Source organism: Saccopteryx bilineata, chromosome 4 (assembly GCF_036850765.1).
Source record: "Saccopteryx bilineata isolate mSacBil1 chromosome 4, mSacBil1_pri_phased_curated, whole genome shotgun sequence".
Classification (NCBI taxonomy): Eukaryota; Metazoa; Chordata; class Mammalia; order Chiroptera; family Emballonuridae; genus Saccopteryx; species Saccopteryx bilineata.
This window is the reverse complement of record NC_089493.1, coordinates 297,521,111-297,546,525: the sequence shown is the minus strand read 5'-3', so window position 1 is coordinate 297,546,525 and position 25,415 is coordinate 297,521,111. Positions and strand designations below refer to the sequence as shown.

The window sequence follows — 25,415 nt, the reverse complement described above, 5'->3', positions numbered from 1 at the left end:
AGGGGGTGAGGTTTGTGGCTAGGTTCTTTTGTTTTGCATATGGCTAGGTTCCAAGACTGTCCAAGATCAGTGCTCTCATGCTCTCTGGGTATGTGGGGCTAAACTGTTGGTTTGGCTCCCTGCCCTCACATGACTGTCAGGCTCTACAGATGCCTGGGTTCACTTCCAGGCACCCCGGTCAGGCAAAGCGGAGGCGATCCCCAGCACTTCCTCGGGGCTTTGAGTTTATTGCTCTAGCTAGTGGGCCTGTAGAATGTTTTCCACACAGGTGCAGCTCAGAAAGAAGTGCCCCCCCCCCCCGAACTCCCTGGCCAGATGTGGCTACCAGCTCAGCTTTGCAAATGGGCAGAGCCCCTGGCTGGGACCTCTGCTCCAAGGAATAATGGGGTCTTCGGGGTCTGCGTGCTGGTTGCTTCTCCACCTCTGTGTGATCCCCCCCGGGGGTGAAGCCCCACAGACTCCTCCAGTGATCCCTGTGAGGTGATGTTAGCATTTCAGGAGGCTCAGGTTTCATCCATCAGGCAAGTGAGCAGATAGCTTTTATGTGCTTGAAAGACCATCCTCAATAACCGCTATGAACTGCTACGTGGCCGTGAAAAAGAGGGACATCTTACCTTTTGCAACAGCACGGATGGGCCTGGAGATTATTATGCTGAGTGAAATAAGCCAGGCAGAGAAAGACAAATATCATATGACCTCATTTATATGTGAAATCTAATGAACAAAGTGAACTGAGGAACGGAATAGAGGCAGAGGCGGGGTCACAGGGAGCAGAGGGACAGCTGTCAGAGGGAAGGGGGATGAGGGGGTGGGATCAGAGGAGGTGAAGGGATTAGTGAAATTATATATACATAACACAGAGATACAGGTAACAGGACAGCAAAGCCTAGGGGGTGGGAGTTAAGGGGAGGGGGGCAAAGGGGGTGTAAAAAGGGATACAGGATTGGGGGTTGGGAGTTATATTCAGTGGAACACTTGAATCCATGTAAACACAATAAATTAAAATTTTCAACTGGCCCTGGCCGGTTGGCTCAGTGGTAGAGCGTCGACCTGGCGTGCGGGGGACCCGGGTTCGATTCCCGGCCAGGGCAGATAGGAGAAGCGCTCATTTGCTTCTCCACCCCCACCCCCTCCTTCCTCTCTCTCTTCCCCTCCCGCAGCCAAGGCTCCATTGGAACAAAGATGGCCTGGGCGCTGGGGATGGCTCCTTGGCCTCTGCCCCAGGCGCTAGAGTGGCTCTGGTTGCGGCAGAGCAACGCCCCAGAGGGGCAGAGCATCGCCCCCTGGTGGGCAGAGCGTAGCCCCTGGTGGGCGTGCCGGGTGGATCCCGGTCGGGCGCATGCGGGAGTCTGTCTGACTGTCTCTCCCCGTTTCCAGCTTCAGAAAAAGAAAAAAGAAAAAAAAAATTTCAACTGTAACAGGGCTTAGCTAAGGCTGAGGGAAATTACCCAAGGAATTGGTGGGGATGTTGATTTTTTTATTTTTATTTTTTGTATTTTTCTGAGTTGGAAGCGAGGAGGCAGTCAGACAGACTCCCGCATGCACCCAACCGGGGGCGATGCTCTGCCCATCTGGGGCGTTGCTCTGTTGCGACCAGAGCCATTCTAGCGCCTGAGGCAGAGGCCATGGAACCATCCTCAGTGCCCTGGCCAACTTTGCTCCAGTGGAGCCTTGGCTGCAGGAGGGGAAGAGAGAGACAGAGAGGAAGGAGAGGGGGAAGGGTGGAGAAGCAGATGGGCGCTTCTTCTGTGTGCCCTGCCCGGGAATCGAGCCTGGGACTCCTGCACGCCAGGCCGACATTCTACCACTGAGCCAACCGGCCAGGGCCAGGGATGTTGACAGACCCGAGGCCGGCTTGCTTCACACGGGCCAGCCAGCGGGAGCGTCCTCAGGGTGCAGGCGGTCTGGACTTCAAACAGAACGCACTTGCCTGGAGTGGTTTGCCAGCTGCCGCCAGCCAGGGGCACCTGCATGAGTCACTGGTGTAATGTCAGTGCAGGGGCCAGACAGGTCCACACTGGAATCTGGCAGAGGGTAGAGGAACTGCGGAGCCAGAAAGCGGTGGGCTATTCCCGTCTATTAGAGGCTCCCAGCGGACGGGCAGACAGGCAAGAGAAAACCTCTTCTTCTCACGGCAACAGGTGCACAAACAGCAAAACAGCCCCTTGCGGCGGTGCGCAGAGGCAGTCCGCCACCCGCAACGCATAGCCTCACACAGACTGTTCACACCGTGGGTGCTCACGCGCTCATCGGGCCAAGTACAAGCCAGCAAGCCTCACAGCTGGTGCGGGTGTGAGTGCAGGGGACTAGCCCCACAGTGGCTGCAAGAAGAATCTAAAACACCTCGAGCAGCAGTGGAAGCCCTGGCCCCTGGGCGGTCCTTCAGCACCCTCTTGTGACAAGGCCTGGACCTGCCCTTGGAGAGCCCAGTGCCTGGTGCCCAGAGGCCATCGCTAGATACCAGGATAGCAGGATGGTAACTCGAAACCTGTGACTCTTAACCCTTGGCTGCACTAGAGGTGGGTGACCTGGCATCGTCCAAAGGATCACCCCTGGATCTGGGGAGCAGGAGGGAGGTTTGCGGGTGAACCAACTGAGCGGCTGGCGGATCTGGGACTACGCAGGTGGGAGCGTCCACGAGCGAGCGGGGCGGTCACGGGTGGAGGTCGCACGGGAATGGGGTGGGGCTTGAGGGAGGGGAGCGATGCGCCGGGAATGACGGGGCGCGAGGGCTGAGCGCCTTCAGCCGCGTGGGGCTTAGGAGGCCAGGGAGAAGGGGTTGTCCAACGCCGTGCCTGCGCCCCTGAAAGTTCCCAACGGAGCCCAGGCTGGCCACGGAATCACCTTAACTGCCCTGCTCCCTGCAACTGCGGAAGGGACCACGACGCGGGGCGCAGTGGAGAGCCACGGGGGGGGGGGGGTGCCGCGACTCCACGGGGTCTGGAGAGGGGGCGGCCTGCGTGCTGCGGCGCGGGCCCGTGCGGGGCGCGGAGGACACGTGCCACGAGGGGAGGACGCGTGCGGAGAGGGGGTGCGCGTGGGGCGCTTCTGCCGTGTTCCCGCGAGACCGAAGCGGCCCTGCGCTCCGTGCGGTTGGGGGAGGCGTTGGGCGGAGGCGCGCGCCCCTGGGCGGCTGAAGCGGTGGTGGCTGCGAGGCCTGAGCGGTGAGTGTCCCGACCTACGCCCTTGGTGTCCCCCGCCCCTCCTGAGTGCCCTGCCCGGACGGCCGCTCCTCGGACTCTCCAGAGGAGGAAGCGCCCCCACCCCACGCACACAGACACGCCGCGCACAGCCCTGAGAGTACGAGCCTCTCCCTCGCTCCACGCTCCGTGGAGGCTCGCCGGCGTCTTATGTTGTTGGCTGTGCAGTGTTTGGAAGTGGGGGCCTTGGAAGAAAAACTTTGCTTCTCGTGCTGACTGGCCAGCCCGTTGGTTGCTCTGTGAGTGTCCGAGTCAGCTGGGGCTGCCATAGCAGAAAGTAAAAAACTGGGCGACCTAGAAACAGGAAACTCTCACCGGACTGCAGGCTGGAAGCCCGGGCTCAGGGCTCCACGCAGCTCTGGTGTCTGCGGGGGACTGGGTCCCAGGCTCATAGAGGGCCGCTGGCTGTGCGCGTTTCTCCGAGGACTGGGTCCCAGGCTCACAGAGGGCCGCTGGCTGTGCGCGGTTCTCCGAGGACTGGGTCCCAGGCTCACAGAGGGCCGCTGGCTGTGCGGGTTTCTCGGAGGACTGGGTCCCAGGCTCACAGAGGGCCGCTGGCTGTGCGCGGTTCTCCGAGGACTGGGTCCCAGGCTCACAGAGGGCCGCTGGCTGTGCGCGTTTCTCCGAGGACTGGGTCCCAGGCTCACAGAGGGCCGCTGGCTGCGCGCGGTTCTCCGAGGACTGGGTCCCAGGCTCACAGAGGGCCGCTGGCTGCGCGCGTTTCTCCGAGGACTGGGTCCCAGGCTCACAGAGGGCCGCTGGCTGTGCGGGTTTCTCGGAGGACTGGGTCCCAGGCTCACAGAGGGCCGCTGGCTGTGCGGGTTTCTCGGAGGACTGGGTCCCAGGCTCACAGAGGGCCGCTGGCTGTGCGCGGTTCTCCGAGGACTGGGTCCCAGGCTCACAGAGGGCCGCTGGCTGTGCGCGTTTCTCGCCACTAATCCCATTGTTGGTGGCTCCACCCTCATGACCGGATAACCTCCCAGACACCCCCCACCTCTTGATGCCATCACGTGTTGTTTAGGATTTTACATGTAAATTTGAGGGGGTGGGACAGGCCCTGGCTGGTTGGCTTAGTGGATAGACTGTCAGTCAAATGTGTGGATGTCCTGGGTTCAATTCCCAGTCCGGGCACACAGGGAAGCCACCATTTGCTTCTCTTCCCCTCTCTCTCCCCCCTCTCTCTCCCCCTTCTCTCTCTCTCTCTCTCTCTCTCTCTCTCTCTCTCTCTCTCCCCCCTCCTCCCACAGCCAGTGGCTCGTGGGTCCAGGCGTTGGCCCTGGGTGCCGAGGATAGCTCCATGGAGCGTGTCAGCCTCAGGCTGTGAGGAGAGCTTGGTTGATTTCAGCATCCGCCCCAGATAGGGGTGTTGGAGAATTCTGGTCAGGGTGCATGTGGAGTGTGTCTCACCATCTCCCTTCCTCTCACTTAAAAAAAAAAAATGGGTAGGGGAGACACAGACATCCAGTTTATTTCAATGGCAACTTAGTTGATTTCACCAAGCCTTATTTTCTTCATTTGTAAGAAAAAGGATACTACTTGTACCTGTCTGAGAGGGTGATAGCAATTGTCAGGATATAGTAAATGTTCAGTAAACGGCTGAAAGGGATGTGGGAGTTAAGTGGCTCGATTTATCTTAGCTCTCCTCTGTCGAAGCAAAAATTGCACCGGAGATAAACACACAAGGTAGACTTCCTGCAAGACTATTGGAATAGGGATGGGGGGGGGGGGCAGAGCGCAGTCTAAGCCTCGCTTTACGGAACAGAGGCTGGGAGACTTCTCTTAGGTTCGGGTGAGATCGTGGAAACATGCTGGAGGCTCATAGGGAAGGAGGTTTGCAACAGAACACATTGAGTGATTTCCTGTATTTGCAAATGTTTTCTCTGAGATTAGGTATCTGTACTGGCTGTTTGGTGCTGATTGAAGCTGGCTCATAACCTCCCACAGAAACCGGGAATGGGAGAACTATTTTCCTCTTTTACTAAGTAAGAGGCGGGGAGGCAGAGAGACAGATTCCCACATGTGCCCCAACAGGGATCCATCCAATATGCACCGGACGGGACCTGGAGATGCTCTGCCCACCCGAGGCCGCTGCTCCATTGCTCAGCAACTGAGCTATTTTAGTGTCTGAAGTGAGGCCATGGAGCTATCCTCAGTGCCCAGGACAACTTTGCTCGGGCCATTCGAGCCATGGCTGCAGGAAGGAGAAAGAGAGAGAGAGAGAGAAGGGGGAAGGGGAGGGGGAAGGGTGGAGAAGCAGATGGGCGCTTCTCCTGAGTGCCCTGACCAGGAATCGAACCCGGGGCACCCACATGCCAAGCCAACATTCTACCGCTGAGCCAACTGCCCAGGGCCTTATTTTCCTTGATGATTACCTTTCAAAGGATGACTTTCTGGTTTGTGAAAGACATTAAGACATTTTTGGGTTGTAAGACAGGAAAGAGAGTTTTGGATTTTTTTTTTTTTCAAAAAACAGTTACGTATATTTTAAAGAGACCAAAAAAGAATGTATAATTGCAGGCTTTCTAAAGAAAATGCTTTAAGAAAGGGGAGGTCAGGACCTGGAGCTGGGAAGAGCCTGTTCTGCAGTTGAGTAAGCTCAGGGGCGCTCAGGGGAGTGTTAGCGCCCGTCCTCGTCACTTTATTTGCATGCCAGGTTCGATCCCAGGTGGTTAATAAGCCTCCCATACACACCGTGAGGGGAGGGTTTTATCTGTTCTTTATTGCACACCCACACTCAGCACGGCACACTGTAGACAGCGGAAATTATTCATTAAATATAAGATGACTCTGTTCCCGTTAGCAGTGTGGTTAATGTAGTTATTTCCAATCTATTTAGAGTGGCATGTTGGGCTTACAGGTCCGATGTGATTTTTATGTATTATTCCTTTTGCTAATGGTGATGATTTATTTTTGTGTTTTTTTAATCGTCTCTGAATTAGCATTTTGATAAAAATGGGGAACTTTACCCGCACACTTGTGTCAGGAACTCGCTGACTATTGTCTGTGCCTGAAGTTTTGTCCGTATCGGCTCAACGGATTTTGAATAAATTAAAAATGCTTATCGATAAAGAACGTCTCAAAATTTTCAAATGCTGTTTTGTTTCTTCTTGTTGCCGCCCTTTAAGATTGATGGGACGTGACGCGTTTCAAAGCGAAGTCATCGTCTAAAATTTATATTTTGTTAGATCATTTTAATTTTTGAAATATCCTTTACTTTCCTCTGTAGAGTTGGAGAAGCATGGATTGGTCAGGATTGAAGAAATTTATGGTTCTTATTTGGAAGAATTTTATTTTAAAGGTAAGTTGAGATCTTTATAGGATCTTTACAACAGCAAGAGACTAACAGGAAAATTCTGACAGCCCAGTCACTGCATGTCAATACACATGGTTGTATTTTTCTTAGTTCTAGAGCTGGGGTTAGCTCTTCCGCCTAACGAGAGTCCTCATAAACTAGTAGCAGAATAACTGATAGAAAGGAGAAAAAAAAAAAAATATATATATATATATATATATATAGTCCAGGAAACTGCTGCTAGTATTGAACCATTTTTTTGTCTTTGTTTTAGTATTTTGGGGGGAGCATTTATATTTTCTTTTATGAAGTACCTGTTATTATCAAATTATCAATATTAGCCATTTGCAAAGTTCATATACTCTTAGGATAATTAACCATCTTTTTTTTTTTCCGCCTCCTAGAGACGGCAGCTGGTTGCTATCTTTGTGGAGATCATCCTAACATTACTGTTTACCGGCCTACTTTTGTTAACACGCAAGCATATGATCATAAAGAAGAGGGGGCCTCACATGTACCCTCGTCAGCCTGTGGATGAGTTCCCTGGGTTCCTCCCGGCCGCAGTCCCTTCCTCCGGCCCTTGGGAACTGGCGTTCGTGCCCTCCGAAAGTGATGCGGCGAAGGACGTCGTTGAAATGGTCAAGAAGGATTTACACTACGATTTTAAAGGTTACCTATTAAGATTTTCTGAAACAAACAAACAAAAACGCTTTAATAAATCGTTGAGTGAAGACACACTTAACAACCTTTTCCCCTGGGCAGCATCTTCCACGTAAAACATTGTAAATCAGGGGTCCCCAAACTACGGCCCGCGGGTCGCATGAGGCCCCCTGAGGCCATTTATCCGGCCCCGCCGCACTTCCAGAAGGGGCACCTCTTTCATTGGTGGTCAGTGAGAGGAGCACAGTGCTCCCGGAGTACTGTATGTGGCGGTGCCGCAAAACGTGGCATCACTCACATACGGTACTACTTCCGGTGACGTGGGCGGCATGCGTCACTGCTCCGGAAGCGCGTCATATCACTTGTTACGGCCAGCAGTGACAAATATGGAACCGGACATTGACCATCTCATTAGCCAAAAGCAGGCCCATAGTTCCCATTGAAATACTGGTCAGTTTGTTGATTTAAATTTACTTGTTCTTTATTTTAAATATTGTATTTGTTCCTGTTTTGTTGTTTTTTTTTTTTTTTTTTACTTTAAAATAAGATATGTGCAGTGTGCATAGGGATTTGTTCATAGTTTTTTTATAGTCCAGCCCTCCAACGGTCTGAGGGACAGTGAACTGGCCCCCTGTGTAAAAAGTTTGGGGACCCCTGTTGTAGGGTATCCTGATAATCAGGTCGTAACCTCTTAAGGACCAGGGGCTCTGAGGGGCTCTGTTCAACCTGAAAGTTCAGTTCTCACACACACACACACACACACATACACACATAAATATTTTCTCCTAGATTCCAAAGAATATAGCTGTATTTTACAATGAGCTGATTAGTTTACATTATCTTAGGATATTATCCGGTTCTGTGATACTGTCTTCCTTATTTCTGGTTGATCTTGAAGACCTGTCTGCCCTTCCGTATTTGTGGCAATGTTATTCACAACTAGCCAAGATATGGATAAAAAAACAAAGTGTCTTATCAAACAGATCAATGCATAGAGAAAATGTGATTATTTAGGCATAAAAAAAAAAAAGAGGAAATCCTGCCATTTCTTGACAATATTATGAGCCTGGAGGGTATTATGTTAAATGAAATAAGTCAGACACAGAATGACAGGTGATCTCACTTACGTGTGAATCTTAAAATGTGGAACTCAGGTCAGCATAGAAGGGAAAGGTGGTTGCCAGGGCAGGAGAAAAATAAGGAGATGTTGCTCCAAGGATACAAACTTGCACTTCTGAGATACATAGCCTCAGGGTCTAATGTACCACATGGTGACTATAGTTACTCATACTGTGTGTATCTATGAAAAAAGCTGAGAGAGTAGGTCTTAGAGAGTGAGTGCTCCTTCCACTCACAGGCACACAAAAGGTACCGTGTTTCCCCATGTATAACACGCACCTTAATTTGGGGGCCCGAAATTTGAAAAAAAAAAAAAAGTATTACATAAAGTTATTGAACTCAAGTTTTATTTATCATAAAATTCATACAACTTCTCATCACTGTCAAAACTCCCCTACACGAGCTTGTTCTCCTCTGTGTCTGACAACGAGTCCCTGTCTTCAACCAGGAGAGTGCAAAAACGTGCATGAAAATGCTGGAAATGCAAGCAAAAAAAAATCTACAACCCCTGGCTGAGACGCACCCAGTGTTTAGACCCTAAATTTTCCCCCCCAAAATGTGCATTTTGTCCATGGGGACATATGGTAACTGTGAGGTGACAGATATGTGATTAACTTGATTCTGAAAATAATTTACTATTACATATGTATGTTAAAATGTGACGTCGTTTACCTTCAGAATCATGTTAGAGGAAATGAAGGCACAGTTATTTGTCCAGACTCATTGGGTTATCCTTGACCCCACACCCCGGCCCCAGTGTCGGAGGCATTAAGGTGCCCAGGTTGGTGCTAAAATCCTGGGCATGGCGTGAGTTACCAGCATTAGCCAGGAAGCCAGAGACAGCCTGGTGCTCCTGGGTCCTGCCGTGTTCCGTGAAGCTGATGACGGTCTCGCTAGGGAAGAGCTTTGCCCACTCAGCGTAAGCTGGTCGTGTGGTGTCACATCTGAAGCTGGGAGAGGTCCGAGTCCTGGAACGAGGGAAGCCATCGTTCTGGTCCGTGCTGCTTGTGTGGACCTTGGGGACTGATTTACATTGCTGCCTGGAGGGTCGGTTTTGAGGCTTGAGAATAGAAAGCCGTGTGGGATGCTTTTTTCTTCTCCTCGTGGCTCCTTCAAGAGCACGTCCTGGCGACATACTAGCTTCTAAGGCCGCCCGCTGGCCCCGAAACACAACCATCAGAGTCATCTCTGGAGTCTATAGCCTCATCCTTGTTTTCCTGTGCCTTAGTTTATAAAAACTCTTATTTTTTATGCAAATATTATCAAGTGTCCAACCACCCCACTGACCTCAATGCAGATAGTTTAGAAGACGAAAATCCAAATGTGTTCACCAATTTTCCATATGTACAGAAAGGGCTTAGCTAGGGTGTGATTGAGTCTTTGAAGAGGTGTGAGTGTGTGTATGTGTGTGTGTGTGTTTGCAGAAATGAATGGAGGGAAAGAGGTGAAGGAACTGACTCTGATAGTTTCGTAGTTTTTGCAAGAGTCACAGTGATACCTGGGAACCTTACATGAAAAAGTGTGACAGAGAGTTGAGAAGAGTGACCTTTCTCAATATAAACTTTGGAAGCGTGAGATAGTACCTTTAGTGAAGATGTTGATGTTCTCACCAGCTAGACCATCAGCAGTGGTGATCACAGGATTCTTACAGAAGATTGAGAATCAGATCGTGGGAATTGACTCACTAGAGGAAGGGTTGTGCAATTGAGCCCCTGAAATCTTAGTAATAAGAATGCACGGGCCTTGGCTGATTGGCTCCGTGGTAGAGCGTGAGCCCGTCGTGTGGACGTCCTGGGTTTAGTTCCAGTCAGGGCACACAGGAGAAGTGCCCATCTGCTTCTCCACCCCTCCCCTCCCCTGCACTCTCTGTCTCTCTGTCTCTCTTCCCATCCCACAGCTGTGGCTCGATTGTTTCGAGCACATTGGCCCCAGGCACTGAGAATGGCCCTGTGGAGCCTCTGCCTCAGGTGCTAAAAATAGCTCTGTTGCAAGCATGACCCCAGATGGGTCACTGGGTGGATCCCGGTGGTTGGGGTGCATGCAGGAGTCTCTCTCTCTCTCTCTCTCTCTCTTCCTCTCTCTCTCTTCCTCTCACTTGGAAAAGTTCCTCTCACGGAACTTCGCCAGGCTGTTGAAGGCTTTGTTATCTTATTCACATCAAAACCATGTCTACAGGCTTCTACTGGCAAAATCTGAGAGAATTTAAGGACAAAACAGATGTTTACTCCTCAGAAAATGTTTAGCTTATGTAAATTTACATACAGATATTTAAATGACTAGATATTTTGTCCTAAGACAGGGGTCGGGAACCTTTCTGGCTGAGAGAGCCATGAACGCCACATATTTTAAAATGTAATTCCGCGAGAGCCATACAATGACCGGTGTACATTACACATTATCCAATAAAAATTGGTGTTGTCCCGGAGGACAGCTGTGATTGGCTCCAGCCACCTGCAACCATGAACATGAGCGGTAGGAAATGAATAGGTTGTAATACATGAGAATGTTTTCTATTTTTAACGTTATTATATTTTTTATTAAAGATTTGTCGGTGAGCCGGATGCAGCCATTAAAGAGTCACATCTGGCTCACGAGCCATGGGTTCCTGACCCCCGTCTTAGGACTACAAATGGCGCCACATTAAAAAAATCTTTAATTCGGTTAAATTTAATGTAGGCTGAATTCATTGGTGGCTCACCTCAAATGTTGAAACAGAATTGCCTCAAATATTAAAACTATAAAGTGGTTTTATCCCTCAGCTTCTGAGTATTTTTTTTTTATTTAAATATTAAGAGATTCACATGGTCTGGGACTTGGAATAGATCAGTTAGATTTTGTTCTCATTTCTCTTCAAAGTGGAAATTTCAAAAGACAGTGCGAAGCCTCCCTCTCCCTCAGCCTTTCTGCCACTGCTGTTATGACGAGTCATTACGTTCGAAGCTGGTGATAAAACTTTTAAAACAACTAAAAAAAAAATAGTTCTTTTTTTTTTTTTGTATTTTTCTGAAGCTGGAAACAGGGAGAGACAGTCAGACAGACTCCCGCATGCGCCTGACCGGGATCCACCCGGCACGCCCACCAGGGGGCGACGCTCTGCCCACCAGGGGGTGATGCTCTGCCCCTCCGGGGCGTCGCTCTGCCACAACCAGAGCCACTCTAGTGCCTGGGGCAGAGGCCAAGGAGCCATCCCCAGCACCCGGGCCATCTTTGCTCCAATGGAGCCTTGTCTGCAGGAGGGGAAGAGAGAGACAGAGAGGAAGAGGGGGGTGGAGAAGCAAATGGGCACTTCTCCTATGTGCCCTGGCCGGGAATCGAACCCGGGTCTCCCGCACGCCAGGCTGAGGCTCTACCGCTGAGCCAACCGGCCAGGGCAAAAAAAAAAGTTCTTTACGCGCTTTAAACAGCCATCAGTTTGTTATGTGACTGTTTCAACAGCCGGGTTTTGAAACGTGTCATTTTTGACAGCCTTTCATCTGTGTTAGGGAGTTTTCCCGTTTTAAAGAGCGGAAGGGCCGGCAGAGGTTTAGCCGTGCGGCGGTCGACTCACGTGTCGGCTGTGGCTCTCCCCACAGTGGTCGGCTTTGCCTCGGAACGAGAGTTTGAAGATTACGTGAAACGAGGCAGGAACTCACGTCGAGTGTTCGTCGCTTTCGTTTTTGACCACGAGTTCAACAGTAGCCACGACCCCCTGCCGCTGAAGGTAAGCACGCTTTACAGAGAGACCTCCCAGTCGTCCTGTTTTTTAAGTTTCGGGGACTGAATGATGTGAAGGCGTCATTATTCTGTTGGATAAGCGGGGAGACCTGTCACCGACCCAAGGCCGTATCCCGCTTGTGTGTCGCAGAACAGGGACGTAACTCCACATCTAACTGACGCCAGTGCCCTGTGCGTGTATGTATGTGCCCGGGCGTCGTGCTGGTGGGCAGGGAACTGAATTCACCGGCAACCAGGCCTTCCACTGGTAAGGCAGAACCGTGGGAGGCTTTGACACCAAGGACATTGTCCGTGCTGCTGTATCTGGTGTGGGCCCCCGTCTCTAACTCCACACATGGTGGCGGAACAGGTGCACATCTCCTAGGTCGAGAGACCTGATGTGATAAAAGTAGAGGCCCCAGCCCTGGCCAGTTGGCTCAGTGGTAGAGCGACAGCCCGGTGTTGTGGAAGTCCTGGGTTTGATTCCTGGCCAGGGCACACAGGAGAAGCGCCCATCTGTTTCTCCACCCTTCCCTCTCTCCTTTCTCTCTGTCTCTCTCTTCCCCTCCCACAGCCAAGGCTCCATTGGAGCAAAGTTGGCCCGGGTACTGAGAATGGCTACATGACCTCTGCCTCAGGTGCTAAGAAGAGCTTGGTTGCTGAGCAGTGGAGCAATGCCCCAGATGGGCAGAGCATCGCCCCCTGGTGGGCATGCCGGGTGGATCCCAGTCGAGTGCGTGCGGGAGTGTTTCTCTGCCTCCCTGCTTCTCACTTCAGAAAAATATAAACAAAAAAACAAACAAAAAAAGCAGAGACACCTTCACTGGCATGGAACACAGCCAGAAAATGTCTCTCTTTCTTTTGAACGGATCTCATTGTTTCTAAGTCTAAATCGAGAAAATAGTGCTAAGGCTTAGCCAGGCTGAATTAGAGTTAGGACGTATGCAGACACTGAAGAGGATCCTGATAACAGCTCCCCCTGGCCCCCCCCCCCCAGACGGAAAGGCAAGGGTAGTGCTTTGAACTTAGGGTCTCTGGTGTTGAGGGAAATAACCCAAGTATGCATGCCTCATTTAAGATACAGAAGGTTGTCAATGGAATAAAAAAAATGTAAGAGCCTGACCAGGCAGTGGCGCAGAGGATAGAGCATCAGCCTAGGATGCTGAGGACCCAGGTTCAAAACCCGAGGTCGCCAGCTTGAGCGTGGGCTCATAGACATGGCCCCATTATCGCTGGCTTGAGCCCAAGGTCGCTGGCTTGAGCAAGGGGTCACTCAGTCTGCTGTAGCCCCCCGAGGTCAAGGCACATTATGAGAAGGCACTCAATGAGCAACTGAGGTGCCGCAAAAAAGCATTGACGCTTCTCATCTCTCTCCCTGTCTGTTCCTACCTGTCCCTCTTTCTGTCTGTGTCACACACACACACACACACACACACACACTACTGAGGCCCATCACGATCTCCATTCCCCAGAGTTCATATTCTCTTTCATTTCATAATTAAATTTTGTGACACGCCACGCTTACATTTTAATACCTCCCTCTCCTGTCCTCAGGTTGGACTCTTTCTCGTGTTAACAATCCCTGTTCGGAGATCCCCTCCTGGAACCCTTACCTGACAGCATGGGCAGAGGAATTAGTACCATCTCTGGGTAGAATTTCATCTGAGTGTGCCCGACAGCTGTCTCATTAGGGGACAATGCACCGACAGCCCATAGTGACCTTACAACCTGGCCACTCTCCCTTCCTGATGGACGGACCCACCCCGGGGGCTGCTCGTCCGTGGGCGGGCCGTACAGTCACCTACTGGCCACTGGAGCCGCAACTCTCTTCTGTTTCACGTTCCTGCTTAATTGTCTCTTTGCTTAGAGATCCCGTGTGTTCTGATTGTTCCTTGCAGGTAAAATATTGCCTGCGTTTTAGTGGTTTTCAGAGGAACCTGTATGTGGATTCCATTCGACCCGAAGGCTGGGAAACAGCTGTTCTCTTTCCGACAACTCCTTCCCTTGGACCCCGACAGGAACTTGAGCCCGACGGGGGCAGTCCTGGTAAGCAGGTCCTCAGCCACACTTACTAGTCAGCCTCGTCTTACCGTAAGAGCCATTATGTATGCACACTTATATGTCTTCAACTTTTTTTTTCTTTTGTTTTTTGTATTTTTTCAAGCTGGAAACGGGGAGAGACAGCCAGACAGACTCCCGCATGCGCCCGACCGGGATCCACCCGGCACGCTCACCAGGGAGCGATGCTCTGCCCCTCCGGGGGGTCGCTCTGCTGTGACCAGACCACTCTAGCGCCTGGGGCAGAGGCCAAGGAGCCATCCCCAGCGTCCGGGCCATCTTTGCTCCAATGGAGTCTTGGCTGCGGGAGGGGAAGAGAGAGACAGAGAGGAAGGAGGGGGGAGGGGTGGAGAAGCAAATGGGCGCTTCTCCTGTGTGCCCCGGCCAGGAATCGAACCCGGGTCCCCCGCACGCCAGGCCAATGCTCCACCGCTGAGCCAACTGGCCAGGGCCCATGTCTTCAACTTTTGATGAGAATTACTTATTTTTTTTAACTGGCAAGGCTGGTTGATGTCTTTCCTTTAAAAATTTTAGTGCCCAAAAACTCAGACGAAAAACCCTAGACATTGGGATAATGTATTTTTATCTTTTTCTGAGCGTTATCATGATATATATTTTTAATTTTTATGTAGATTTACTTGTGAAGTTTTGACGTACTACACATATTTCCGGGTATGACCCAGACTAAATAATCATTCATAACTGCAGGGCATTCTGTTGGACCGATGAGCAGTGTTTAATATAGCTGTGCTAATGTAAACTTTACTATACAGACTACCATTAAAAGTCATTAATGTGGAGTCTTTCCAACAATAATGCAGATTTTCCCTGAGGAAATTATTCAACAAGAGAAATAAACTATAATCAATTGAGCATAATTCTTAAATATTTGAAATAACCCACCTCAAAATATGGTAAGTGAATAGTAAAAGTATAACATGTAATTTGACAGATAATTATGCAATCTTTAAAAATCGAACTTGATTGCCCCCCTGGCTGGTTGGCTCAGTGATAGAGCGTCAGCCCAGTGTGTGGAAGTCCTGGGCTCAATTCCCAGTCAGGGCACACAGGAGAAGCGACCATCTGCTTCACTCATCCCCCTCTGGCTCCTCTCTCTCTCTCTCTCTCTCTCTCTTCCCCTCCTGCAGCCATGGTGTGATTGGAGTGAGTTGGCCCTGGGTACAGAGGATGGCTCCATAGCCTCCGCCTCAGATGCTAAAATAGCTCAGTTACTGAGCAATGGAGCAGCGGTCCCAGATGGGCAGAGCATCACCTGGTAGAGGGCTTGCCAGGTGGATCCCAGTTGGGACGCATGCAGGAGTCTGTCTCTCTGCCTCCCTGCTTCTCACTTAATAGTGGAAGAAAGGAACTTTATTGGCCCTGGCTGGTTGGCTCAGTGGTAGAGTGTCATCCCAGTGTGTGGATATCTGGGTTTGATTACCAATCAGGGTACACAGGAGAAGCGACCATCTGCTTCTCCATAATCATCCCCTTTCTCACTCTTTTTTTTTTCTCTCCCTCCTCCCACAGTCATAGCTTGATTGCCTCTAGCAAGTTGGCCCCCAGCACTGAGGATGGCTCTCTGGCCTCCACATCAGGTGCTAAAAATAGATTGGTTGCTGAGCAATGGAACATTGCCCCAGATGGGCAGAGTGTCCCCCATAGGGGGCTTGCTGGGTGGATCCTGGTGGTCGGTCAGGCCATATTTATTATATTTTAGCACCTGAGGTGGAGGCCAAGGAGCCATCCTTAGCGCCCAGGACCAACTTGCTGAAATTATTAGAGCCATGGCTGCAGGAGGAGGAGGGAAGAGAGAGAGAAAGAGAGAGAGAGAGAAGGGGGAGGTTTGGAGAAACAGATGGTCACTTCTCCCGTGTACCCTGACCAGGAATCGAACCCAGAACTTCTACACGCACCAAGCTGATGCTCTACCACTGAGCCACTGGCCAGGGCTGATAAAACTTACCATTTAAACCACTTGTAAATATACAGGTCTGTGACATTAAGTGCATTTATCCTGTTGTGCGACCTTCACCTCCACACTTCTTCAGAACTCCTTTTCGACTTTCCAAACTGCAACTTTGTACCTGTGGCATTTAGACAGCAGGGGGCCTCATGGAAACACTAATGTTGCTATTTATCTCTGACATACTTGTATCGCCTCCGCTCTTTATGGCTCTGTTGTCCTCACTGGTCCTTGTTTTCTCACTCAGGGTACATCACGGAAGGCTTCCTGCTCATACAGCACGCCTTGGACAAAGCCATTATGACCTATCATAGCCCAAATGCCACGGAGAATCTGCTCAGAGATGCCAGTGTTTTTGTTCAGAGATTTCCGTACCCGAAATACGATTACGATCACTTCTTTACCTTTTTTGACGTCTTCATCCCATTAGTAATCTTATTCATCTTCTGCACGAACTACCTCACCCTCATCCAGTCCGTGGTGTGGGAGAAGGAAAACCGACTGAAGGTATAACCCCGCTTCTCTTTGTGGGTTCAGAGGGCGCCGTGGGGAATGTCGGGTCTTTGGGGCAAAAATTTTATTTTATTTTTAATTTCTTTTTATGGGATTAATTGAGGTGACATTGGTTTATCTAGGTTTCAGGTGTCTGGTTCTATAACAGATCGTCTGGATATTGTACTGTGCGTCCACCACCCCAACTCCAGTCTCCTTCCCTCACCGTTCATCCCCCTTCGACCCCCTGCTGCCTCCCCCACCCCCTTTCCCTCTGTAGTCATCACTGTGTTGTCTGTGTCGATGACGTTTGTCTCTGCTTCATCCCTTCACCTTTTTCACCCAGCCCTCCTCCCTCCCCTCCCCACAGCTGTCCTCCCGCTCTCTGTTGTCTGTGAGTCTGTTTCTAATTTGTTGGCTATGCTAAACGACATCGGCCAGTCAGAGTAAGAACAAGGCACCATACGATTTCAAGTGTATGAGGAACCTACTGAACAAAGTAAACTTCTGGGCAAATCATGGTGGAGGAGGGCTGGGTTGTTTCTGCCTACTGAGGATTGGTGGGCGAGGATGATTCTGTAGCAGCCAAGAAGTGAACACTTATATATATATATATATATTTTTTTTTTTTTTTGAGAAAGAGAGAGAGAGAGAGAGACAGGAAGGGAGAGAGAGGGAGAAGTGCCAACTCATAGTTGCCTTCTCTTCCGTTGTGCATTAATTGCTTCTCATATGCGCCTTGACCGGGGCCAACCCAATGTCCCCTTGTTTCGTGCCAGTGGTCATGGGCTTTTCATGCTAGTCACCTTTGGGCTCAAGCTGGCGAGCTTTTGGATCGTGGGGCCGATCCCCCCCCTCCAAGACAATGACCCCATGCTGGTGAGCTCATGCTCAGAGCCAGCAACCTCGGGGCTTCAAAGTGGTGACCTGGGCATTCTGGGTCCACTGTGCCACCACTAGTCTGGCTTATTGGAAAACTTGGTCTCGATTTTAGTTTTATTTCTAGAAGACAACTTCACGAGAGTTTTGCAGATCGAATATAAATGACAAGTGCCCTAAAAATCTATCTGGAATAAGGTGAACTACACACTAATTGGGTTTGTGGAATTGGGTCTGTATGAATTGAGATAAAATTCAATTTCAAGGTTCTGTGACTATTTTACCAATTCTGATCCCTGAGTTGTTTTTTCTAAATGACTATTTCCTCTAAAGAATTGTGTCTTAGTCAAGAGAACAACACCCCCCACACACACACACCCCCCCCAACAAAAACCCTAAATACCTTTTCTTCCATCCAAAATTAATGGCTGTTTTTTCTTTCCCTGTCTTTTCTGATTGGTGAACGCAGTCACACTTGCCTCAGCTTTCATAGCTGCCAACTCTTTGTTGATATTTCTGTGTAATTCTACATTATAAATGAATGCTGTTTCCTTTGGGCCCCTAGAACATGATACACAAGCATCAATCCTAGGGCTTAAACTTTTGTTCTTTATTTTTTCACTTAAAATTTTTCATTAAAGTATAAGCTACATAGTATTTGTAAGTAGATCATACGTTAAAACAAGTCTCAAGGAACTTAAAAGCATTGAAGTAATACAAAGTACATTTTTTTTAATATTAGTGGATGGAAAACTAAGACTCAGTAACAGTATGGTATCTAGGAAAATTCCAATATTTTTGTAATGAAACAATAAACTTATAAACAATCAATTGATCAAAGGATAAGTTACAAAGGAACTAGAAAATATTTCAATCTAAATAACAGTGAAAATACAACTTCTCAAAATTGCTAATAGACAACTGTGTCTGTGCTCTGAGGTCAATCGATAGCTTTCTATGCCTCTTACTAAAGATGAACACAGGTAATCAGAGATCTCAGCATCTTTAAAAGAAAAGAAAAGAAAAGAAAAGAAAGAAAGAAAGAAAGAAAGAAAGAAAGAAAGAAAGAAAGAAAGAAAGGAGAAAAAGAAATGAAAAGTTCATGGAGGTATATTTGACATATACCATTATATTAGTTTTAGTAGAAAAATGATTCAGTATTTGTAAATAATTGTGAAATGATCAGCACCCTATAAGTCTAGTTAACATTCCACACCGTACATAGTTACAAATTTTGTTTTTAATTTGGAGGACTTTTAGCACCTACTCTCTAGCAACTTGCAAATATACAACACAGTATCATTGACTAGAGTCATTATGCTGAGCTTTGCATTCCCATGGCTTATTTATTTTATAATCGGAAGTCTGTACTCTTCAACCCCCTTCACTTACTTTCCCAACCCCCCCCTTCTCCTGCTTCTGACAACCACAATCTGTTCTCTATGAGCTTGTTTATTGTTGTTGTTTTGTTTTTTTTAGATTTCACAAATATGTGAGATAATATGGTGTTTATCTTTCTCTATCTGACTTATTTCACAGCATAATGCACTCACGGTCCCTCAATATTGAGACAAAGTTTTAGCGATTTCCGGTATGTCCCCTGCCCCCACACATGCATAGACTCTCGTATTGTCAACTTTCCCCTCCAGAGTGATACATTTGTTACAATTGGTAAGCTTATCACCGACACATCAAAGTCGTTTAGAGAGAGAGTTTAAATTAGGGCTGAAGCTTGGTGGTGTCCATCTCTTTAATCCCTCTTGGAAGAAGACATAATAAATAAGAAGGGGATATTAATCTAAGTGGTTTATAGTTGTGTTTGTGTGTGTGTGTGTGTGTGTGTGTCTGAACCATATCTGAATCTGCAGAAATCATGTCAGAGATGACAGACCCTGCCACTCACTAGCTGAATAGTGACCCACAAGCCACTGGGCCTTCTGAGCTTTGATTTCCTCTCCATCAACCGGGCGTGAGGCCACATAACACATTTCCGTTGTAGTGGGCACTGAATTATTAGACAAATATCCTGAACTCATTCGGGACGATTACAAGATTTATACGTTTGGTTTGTGTTGACTCTTCCACAGGAGTACCAGCTCATGATAGGGCTCAGCAATTGGATGCTCTGGGCCGCCTACTTCTTCACATTCCTCACTTTCTATTCGGCTGTCATCTTTTTGATGTGCCTGATTTTCTACGCCAAGGCAAGTATCCGTTTGCTGCAGCCAGCCTCGCAGAGGGAAACACAGAGGCCTGTTGTGGGCCCCTCCATGTCAGGTTGTCAGGGAAGGGGTATGTACAGTATGTGCTGGTGTCACGCCTCGGCGGGGTAAACCTTTCAGTCGGGACGCGTGGACCTTCTTGCAGTTAGTGACTGGTTGACTCTGTCTCACTGGGTATGGCCATTTGTTTCCCTGGGACCGTTAGAAATATTTAATGATGTCTCATGTCTCTGTTTTTGTATTGCTCTGACCCCGCTGAGGGTATGTATGACCAAACGGGCTCCTGATTGCTTTGCTAGGTGGATCCTGTGCCAATCATCCAACACAGCGACCCATCTCTTGTGTTTGTCTTCCTGCTGTGTTTTGCCGTCCCTACAATATTCTTCAGCTTTCTGGTCAGCACGTTTTTCAATAAAGGTAAGTCGGAGTCGGCTGGGAAAGGTGCTCAGTGACCAAACGAGCGTTGTGCTTAGAAGCTCCTTCTGAACTTCGGTTGCAACTTCATATATAGCTTCTATTGACTGAAAAGGCAAATATAGGTGTGTACTTGAAATCATTTGAGGCCCTGGCCAGTTGGCTCAGTGGTACAGTGTCAGCTCGGCGTGTGGAAGTCTTGGGTTTGATTCCTGGTCAGGGCACACAGGAGAAGCGACCATCTGCTTCTCCACCCCTCCCCTCCTCTCTATCTCTCTCCTTTTCTCTTCTGCAGCCATGGCTCAAATGGTTTGAGCAAGTTGGTCCAGGGCACTAAGGATGACTCCGTGGCCTGCCTCAGGTGCTAAAAATAGCTCAGTTGCCAAGCAACAGAGCAGCGGCCCCAGATGGGGAGAGCATCACCCTGTAGGGGGACTTACTGGGTGGATCCCAGTTGAGGCACATGCAGGAGTCTGTCTCTGTGGCTTCCCACCTCTCATTTAATAAAAAAAAAAAATGATTTGAAAGGGAATAAAGAAATCATTAACATTAATATAGCATAGTATATGTGTGAATGGAGGATAGATACCAAAATGAGATGATATATGCGTGTTCTTTCTAACCTTTAGCTGCTAATGCACGTATAGTATCTGTTTAACCACCTACCAGGAAGGGTGGCTGTCGGGGGAGACTGAAGTCTGCCAGTATCTGGTGGTGACACTGCAGTATGTGAAGAGAAAGAGAACAGCAAAATCGCGTCCCTGGAAGGAGGGGTCCTGGTCATTGTGTTCTTGTCGTGTATTTGAAATACAGGCCCTGCCCCCAAGATCTAACGTTGACCTTGGGAATGTGACTATTAATCACATGCACAAAAATTATTTGATGGAACACGGAGAGAGCAATAAAGATTAATGAAGCAGCACGTACACGTAAAAAAAAAGGATTAAAATACTCTCACTTCCGCCTGACCTGTGGTGGCACAGTGGATAAAGCGTCGACCTGGAAATGCTGAGGTCGCCAGTTCAAAACCCTGGGCTTGCCTGGTCAAGGCACATATGGGAGTTGATGCTTCCAGCTCCTCCCCCCTGTCTCTCTCTCCTCTCTGTCTCTCTCTGTCTCTCCTCTCTAAAAAATGAATAAATAAATAAAAAAAATAAATAAAATAAAAAATAAAATACTCTCACTTCCGACTGAAGCTGTGATCAGCCTAAGAAAGCTTGCTGTAGAGGGTGGTTCTTGAACGTTATTGAAGGCTCGGGGGACTTGGAATGGAAGTCGAGTCAAAAGAGCAAAAATACCCCTTCATTCATACCTTCCTTCATTTCTTCAGACCTTTGTGTCCGCACAGTAGCCAACAAACAAAGGCAAATAAAAATGGTTTCTTTGCCCTTTGAGGGCACACGTGCCAATAACAGGCACGACCAAAAACCTTTATTTCACTTTTATTTTTCTTAGTATATTATTATGAGTGTTCCTCATTGATTGGCTGTCACAAGGCACAGGATTATATAAGGTCTACCAGAAAGTTCTGTCCATTTCTATCACAAGTTTCGACACGTAAGCACATGTTTATTTGGCGCATGTGTGCCTCTCTATTTTTATCACTTAATGTATACATATGACGTAGCAAATTAACTAAAACACAGTTGATTCACATTAGTCTTATGTGTGAAGCCATAGTGTACTCATGGCTACTGATAAAGTTCATTTATGCCATTGTCATTTTTACGAATTTCAACAAGGAAGAAATGCTATCAAAGCATGTCTGTCGCATCCACCATGTTCCCCGGGACTTAGCACCCTCCAACTATCACTTGTTTTTGTTCTTACAAAATTTTTTGAAGGGCAAAAAAATCCAAAAATGAAGAAGATATCAAACAAGCACTGGTTCAATTTTTCGTATCAAAAGATAAAACATTTTTCAAAAATGGGATGTACAAATTGCCCTCACGCTGGCAAGAAATCATTAATAATGCAATTATATTATTTAATAAAGTTTATTGACGGTAAGAAAAATTTGTATTTTGTTTTATTCCAAAAATGGACAGAACTTTCTGGTAGACCTTACACATATGACCTACAAGTACCACCCCACCCCACCCCAAGCCCCCAAAAAAGGAAGAAAAAAGAACATCTAAACCCAGGTGGTAAAGTTAAGTAGCGTGTCAACATGAGGCAGCATGTGTTAAGCCGAAGAGCAGAATAAGCAGGAAACAAACACCAGTGTTATCTGTTGGGGGCATCGTGGCAGCCTCAGACCTACGGGACACTCTCTGTGGGTCTGGCTGGTACATCGACGTAAGACCCTCGCCGTGGTGCACAGTTAGGGAGAGAGTTGCTGGGTCCCCGTGTTTGTGAATGCCCCACACGAACAATGTCCAGCCGCGTAGGAAGTGGCGCTTTGCACTTGCAGTCCCAGCGGACAAAGATGGACGTTCCTACTGGTCCATATACCTGCCCACATTTAATGTCGTGACACTGAAATTCGTGCCACACCAGAGACGACTGTCCCCTTATGTCGCTTTTTTAGCTGTCGTTTTAAATTTTTCTTTTTAAAAAAATTTTATGGAGAACATGAAATTCAACTGAGGTGACATGGAATCATAAGAGTATCGGGTCAGCCTTCCCGTACCGTTTGAACTGCCCGTGACATTGTGTACCCAGCACCCAGAGTCAAGTCATTTTCTGTCCCTCATATATTTGTCCCTCTTTGCTCCCTTCCCCACCACCCCCTCCTTTGAATGTTGCCAGTGTTAACCTTTTATTTATTCAGAATCACGGGATATTTCACAATGAACGTGGAGCGATAGAATATCCCCTCATGTTGGTGAGCAGTAATACTTCTGAGCATTTACTAAGTGCCAGGCTTTTCCTGAGGGGTGGAGGAAGCCGTGAGCTAAACAGACGTGGGCGTCTTCTCACTGTGCTCGTTTCAGTGCCTCTTGGAATCAGAAACCGAGTCGCCTGTGACTCGGGTTGTTTCAGATTGCCTTGCACTGACCTGCCCATTCCCTCGTTCTTGGCAGTGCATTACGCCGTGCCCGTTGGCGGCTTCATTTATTTCGCCACCTACTTCCCAGCTACCAGCCTGTCTTCAAATTACGCACAGATGACGCTTGCAGCAAAGCTGGCTTCCTGTCTCAGCTCCAATGTCGCCATGAAGCTGGGCACCAACTTCCTAGTCAACGCCGAAATAAGGAGTGAGTGTTCACCTTGTGCATCTTCCCCAGGTTCTCGTAGGGCAGTGGTTGGCAAACTCGTTAGCCGACAGAGCCAAATACCAACAGCACGGCGATTGAAATCTCCTTTCAGAGCCAAATTTTGTAAACTTAAACTACATAGGTAGATACATTCCTTATCGAGGTAGCGCCCGCACGTGGTATTTTGTGAAAGAGCCACACTCAAGGGACCAAAGAGCCGCCTGTGGCTCGTGAGCCGCGGTTTGCCAACCAGGGGTCGTCAACTTTTTTATCCCTACCGCCCACTTTTGTATCTCTGTTAGTAGTAAGATTTTCTAACCGCCCACCGGTTCCACAGTCATGGCAATTTATAAACTAGGGAAGTCACTTTACTTTATAAAATTTATAAAGCAGAGTGACAGCAAGTTAAAGCATATAATAATAATTACGTACCAAGTACTTTATGTCAGACTTTCGCTAAATTTGGCAGAATAAATCTTTATAAAACAACTGACTATAGTTAAATCTATCTTTTTATTTATACTTTGGCTGCTCCGCTACCGCCCACCATGAAAGCTGGAATGCCCACTAGTGGGCGGGAGGGACCAGGTTGACCAGCACTAGGGGGCGGTAGGGACCTGGTTGACCAGCACTAGGGGGCGGTAGGGACCTGGTTGACCACCACTGCTCTCGACTGTCCTTCGAAGACAGCGCACCCCTTGTTCACCTTTGCCTGTCGCACGTGACACCCATATCCCTCCAGACCTTAGCTCGGGCCCGTGAGGGTCTCTTCCCCGTCCCTTCTGGAGTTGCTACTGTTGTTTAGTTGCTAGCGTACGACGCAGTTGGCACGTACATGAACTGTCTCCTGGTATCCCTTAGGAATTGGAATTAAATGGAGTAACATCTGCTCACCAGCCACCCTGGACAACTTTGTCTTCGCCTACATCCTGGGAATGTTTTTCTTTGATGCCGTCTTGTATGGCTTTGTGGCCTGGTATATAGAAGCAGTCTTTCCGGGAGAGTATGGTGTGCCCAAGCCATGGAACTTTTTCTTGCTGGTGAGTGGTACCGCTTTCTGTTATTGAGAGAGGCCACAGTCCTTGTGGGCCTGTTCTGTAACGTAGACGAGCCATTGTTGATTACTGTTGCACGGTGTGTAATCAAATCGATAGGTCAGGTGAAAGAATCATTCTAATTACTCTAGGCAAATGAATTCACTAGCTCTTTCTTCATACACTATAAAGCCTCCACTGTGTATAAATGCTGTATACATAATCTGTCGGTTGTGGCCTGCAACCCCGAACTTGACAGATTCTGAGTAATTGATCACTTTTTCAGGCTAGTGTTACATAAGGGATTGAACTTCATCATAAAGAGATAAACATAGGGCCCTGGCTGATTGGCTCAGTAGTAGACCAATGGCCAGCCAGCATGTGGAAGTCCTGGGTTCGATTCCCAGCCAGGGCACACAGGAGAAGTGCCCATCTGCTTCTCCACCCCTCGCCCTCTCCTTTCTCTCTGTCTCTCTCTTCCCCTCCTGCAGCTAAGGCTCCATTAGAGCAAAGTTGGCCCGGGCGCTGAGGATGGCTCCATGGCCTCCATCTCAGGTGCTAGAATGGCTCCGGCCACAACAGAGCAACGTCCCAGATGGGCAGAGCATTGCCCCCTGGTGAACATGCCGGGTGGGTCCCATTGACCACATGTAGGAGTTTGTCTCTCTGTCTTCCTTCCTCTCACTTAAAAAAAAAATGTGTACACAGAATGGGTTCTCTGGATGCTGACAGGAAGAGGTTTAGTTATGCTCCATGTCTAGGCACTTAGCACCTGGTATTTTTCTTTGGGAAGCCCACATTTCTTAGAGTCAGAATCAGAGCAAAATGGGCAGCATTCACTCCTTGCCCTCCCTCTTCCCCTCTCCCCTGGTGACCACTGGTTTATGTCCTGCTCAGAGCAGACAGGACAGAGAGTGATGTAATACTACATGCTGCCATGACTTCATGTTACCGTCATTTTCTTTTGTTTCTCTTGGACAGTTACAATGTAAATAGAGTAGTCCTGCTTTCATGCCTTGGTTAGTCAAATGATAGCCAATTAGTTCTAAAATTTAATCACAAGGTATTTTCTGCCTATCTTTTTTTTTTTTTTTTTAGAAAATTAACAGGGTGACATTGATTAATAAGAGTATATAGGTTTTAGGCAAACATTTCCACAGCATTTGAACTGTTGATTATGTTGTTG

At 48.3% G+C, this 25,415-nt stretch overlaps 1 protein-coding gene across 1 annotated transcript in view; it reads left to right on the top strand.

Annotated features, from left to right (window-relative positions):
- The first annotated feature begins 3,042 nt into the window (after positions 1-3,042).
- LOC136335756 (phospholipid-transporting ATPase ABCA3-like) overlaps positions 3,043-25,415 on the top strand; it is an 83,865-nt gene continuing 61,492 nt past the window's right edge. The window contains exons 1-10 of the mRNA XM_066276852.1: positions 3,043-3,164; positions 6,427-6,498; positions 6,897-7,161; positions 11,844-11,971; positions 13,863-14,010; positions 16,236-16,495; positions 19,447-19,563; positions 19,881-19,998; positions 23,022-23,195; positions 24,057-24,235. Of these exons, the coding sequence (XP_066132949.1) occupies positions 6,439-6,498; positions 6,897-7,161; positions 11,844-11,971; positions 13,863-14,010; positions 16,236-16,495; positions 19,447-19,563; positions 19,881-19,998; positions 23,022-23,195; positions 24,057-24,235 (1,449 nt within the window). The 5' untranslated portion in view covers positions 3,043-3,164; positions 6,427-6,438. The remainder of the gene's footprint in view (positions 3,165-6,426; positions 6,499-6,896; positions 7,162-11,843; positions 11,972-13,862; positions 14,011-16,235; positions 16,496-19,446; positions 19,564-19,880; positions 19,999-23,021; positions 23,196-24,056; positions 24,236-25,415) is intronic.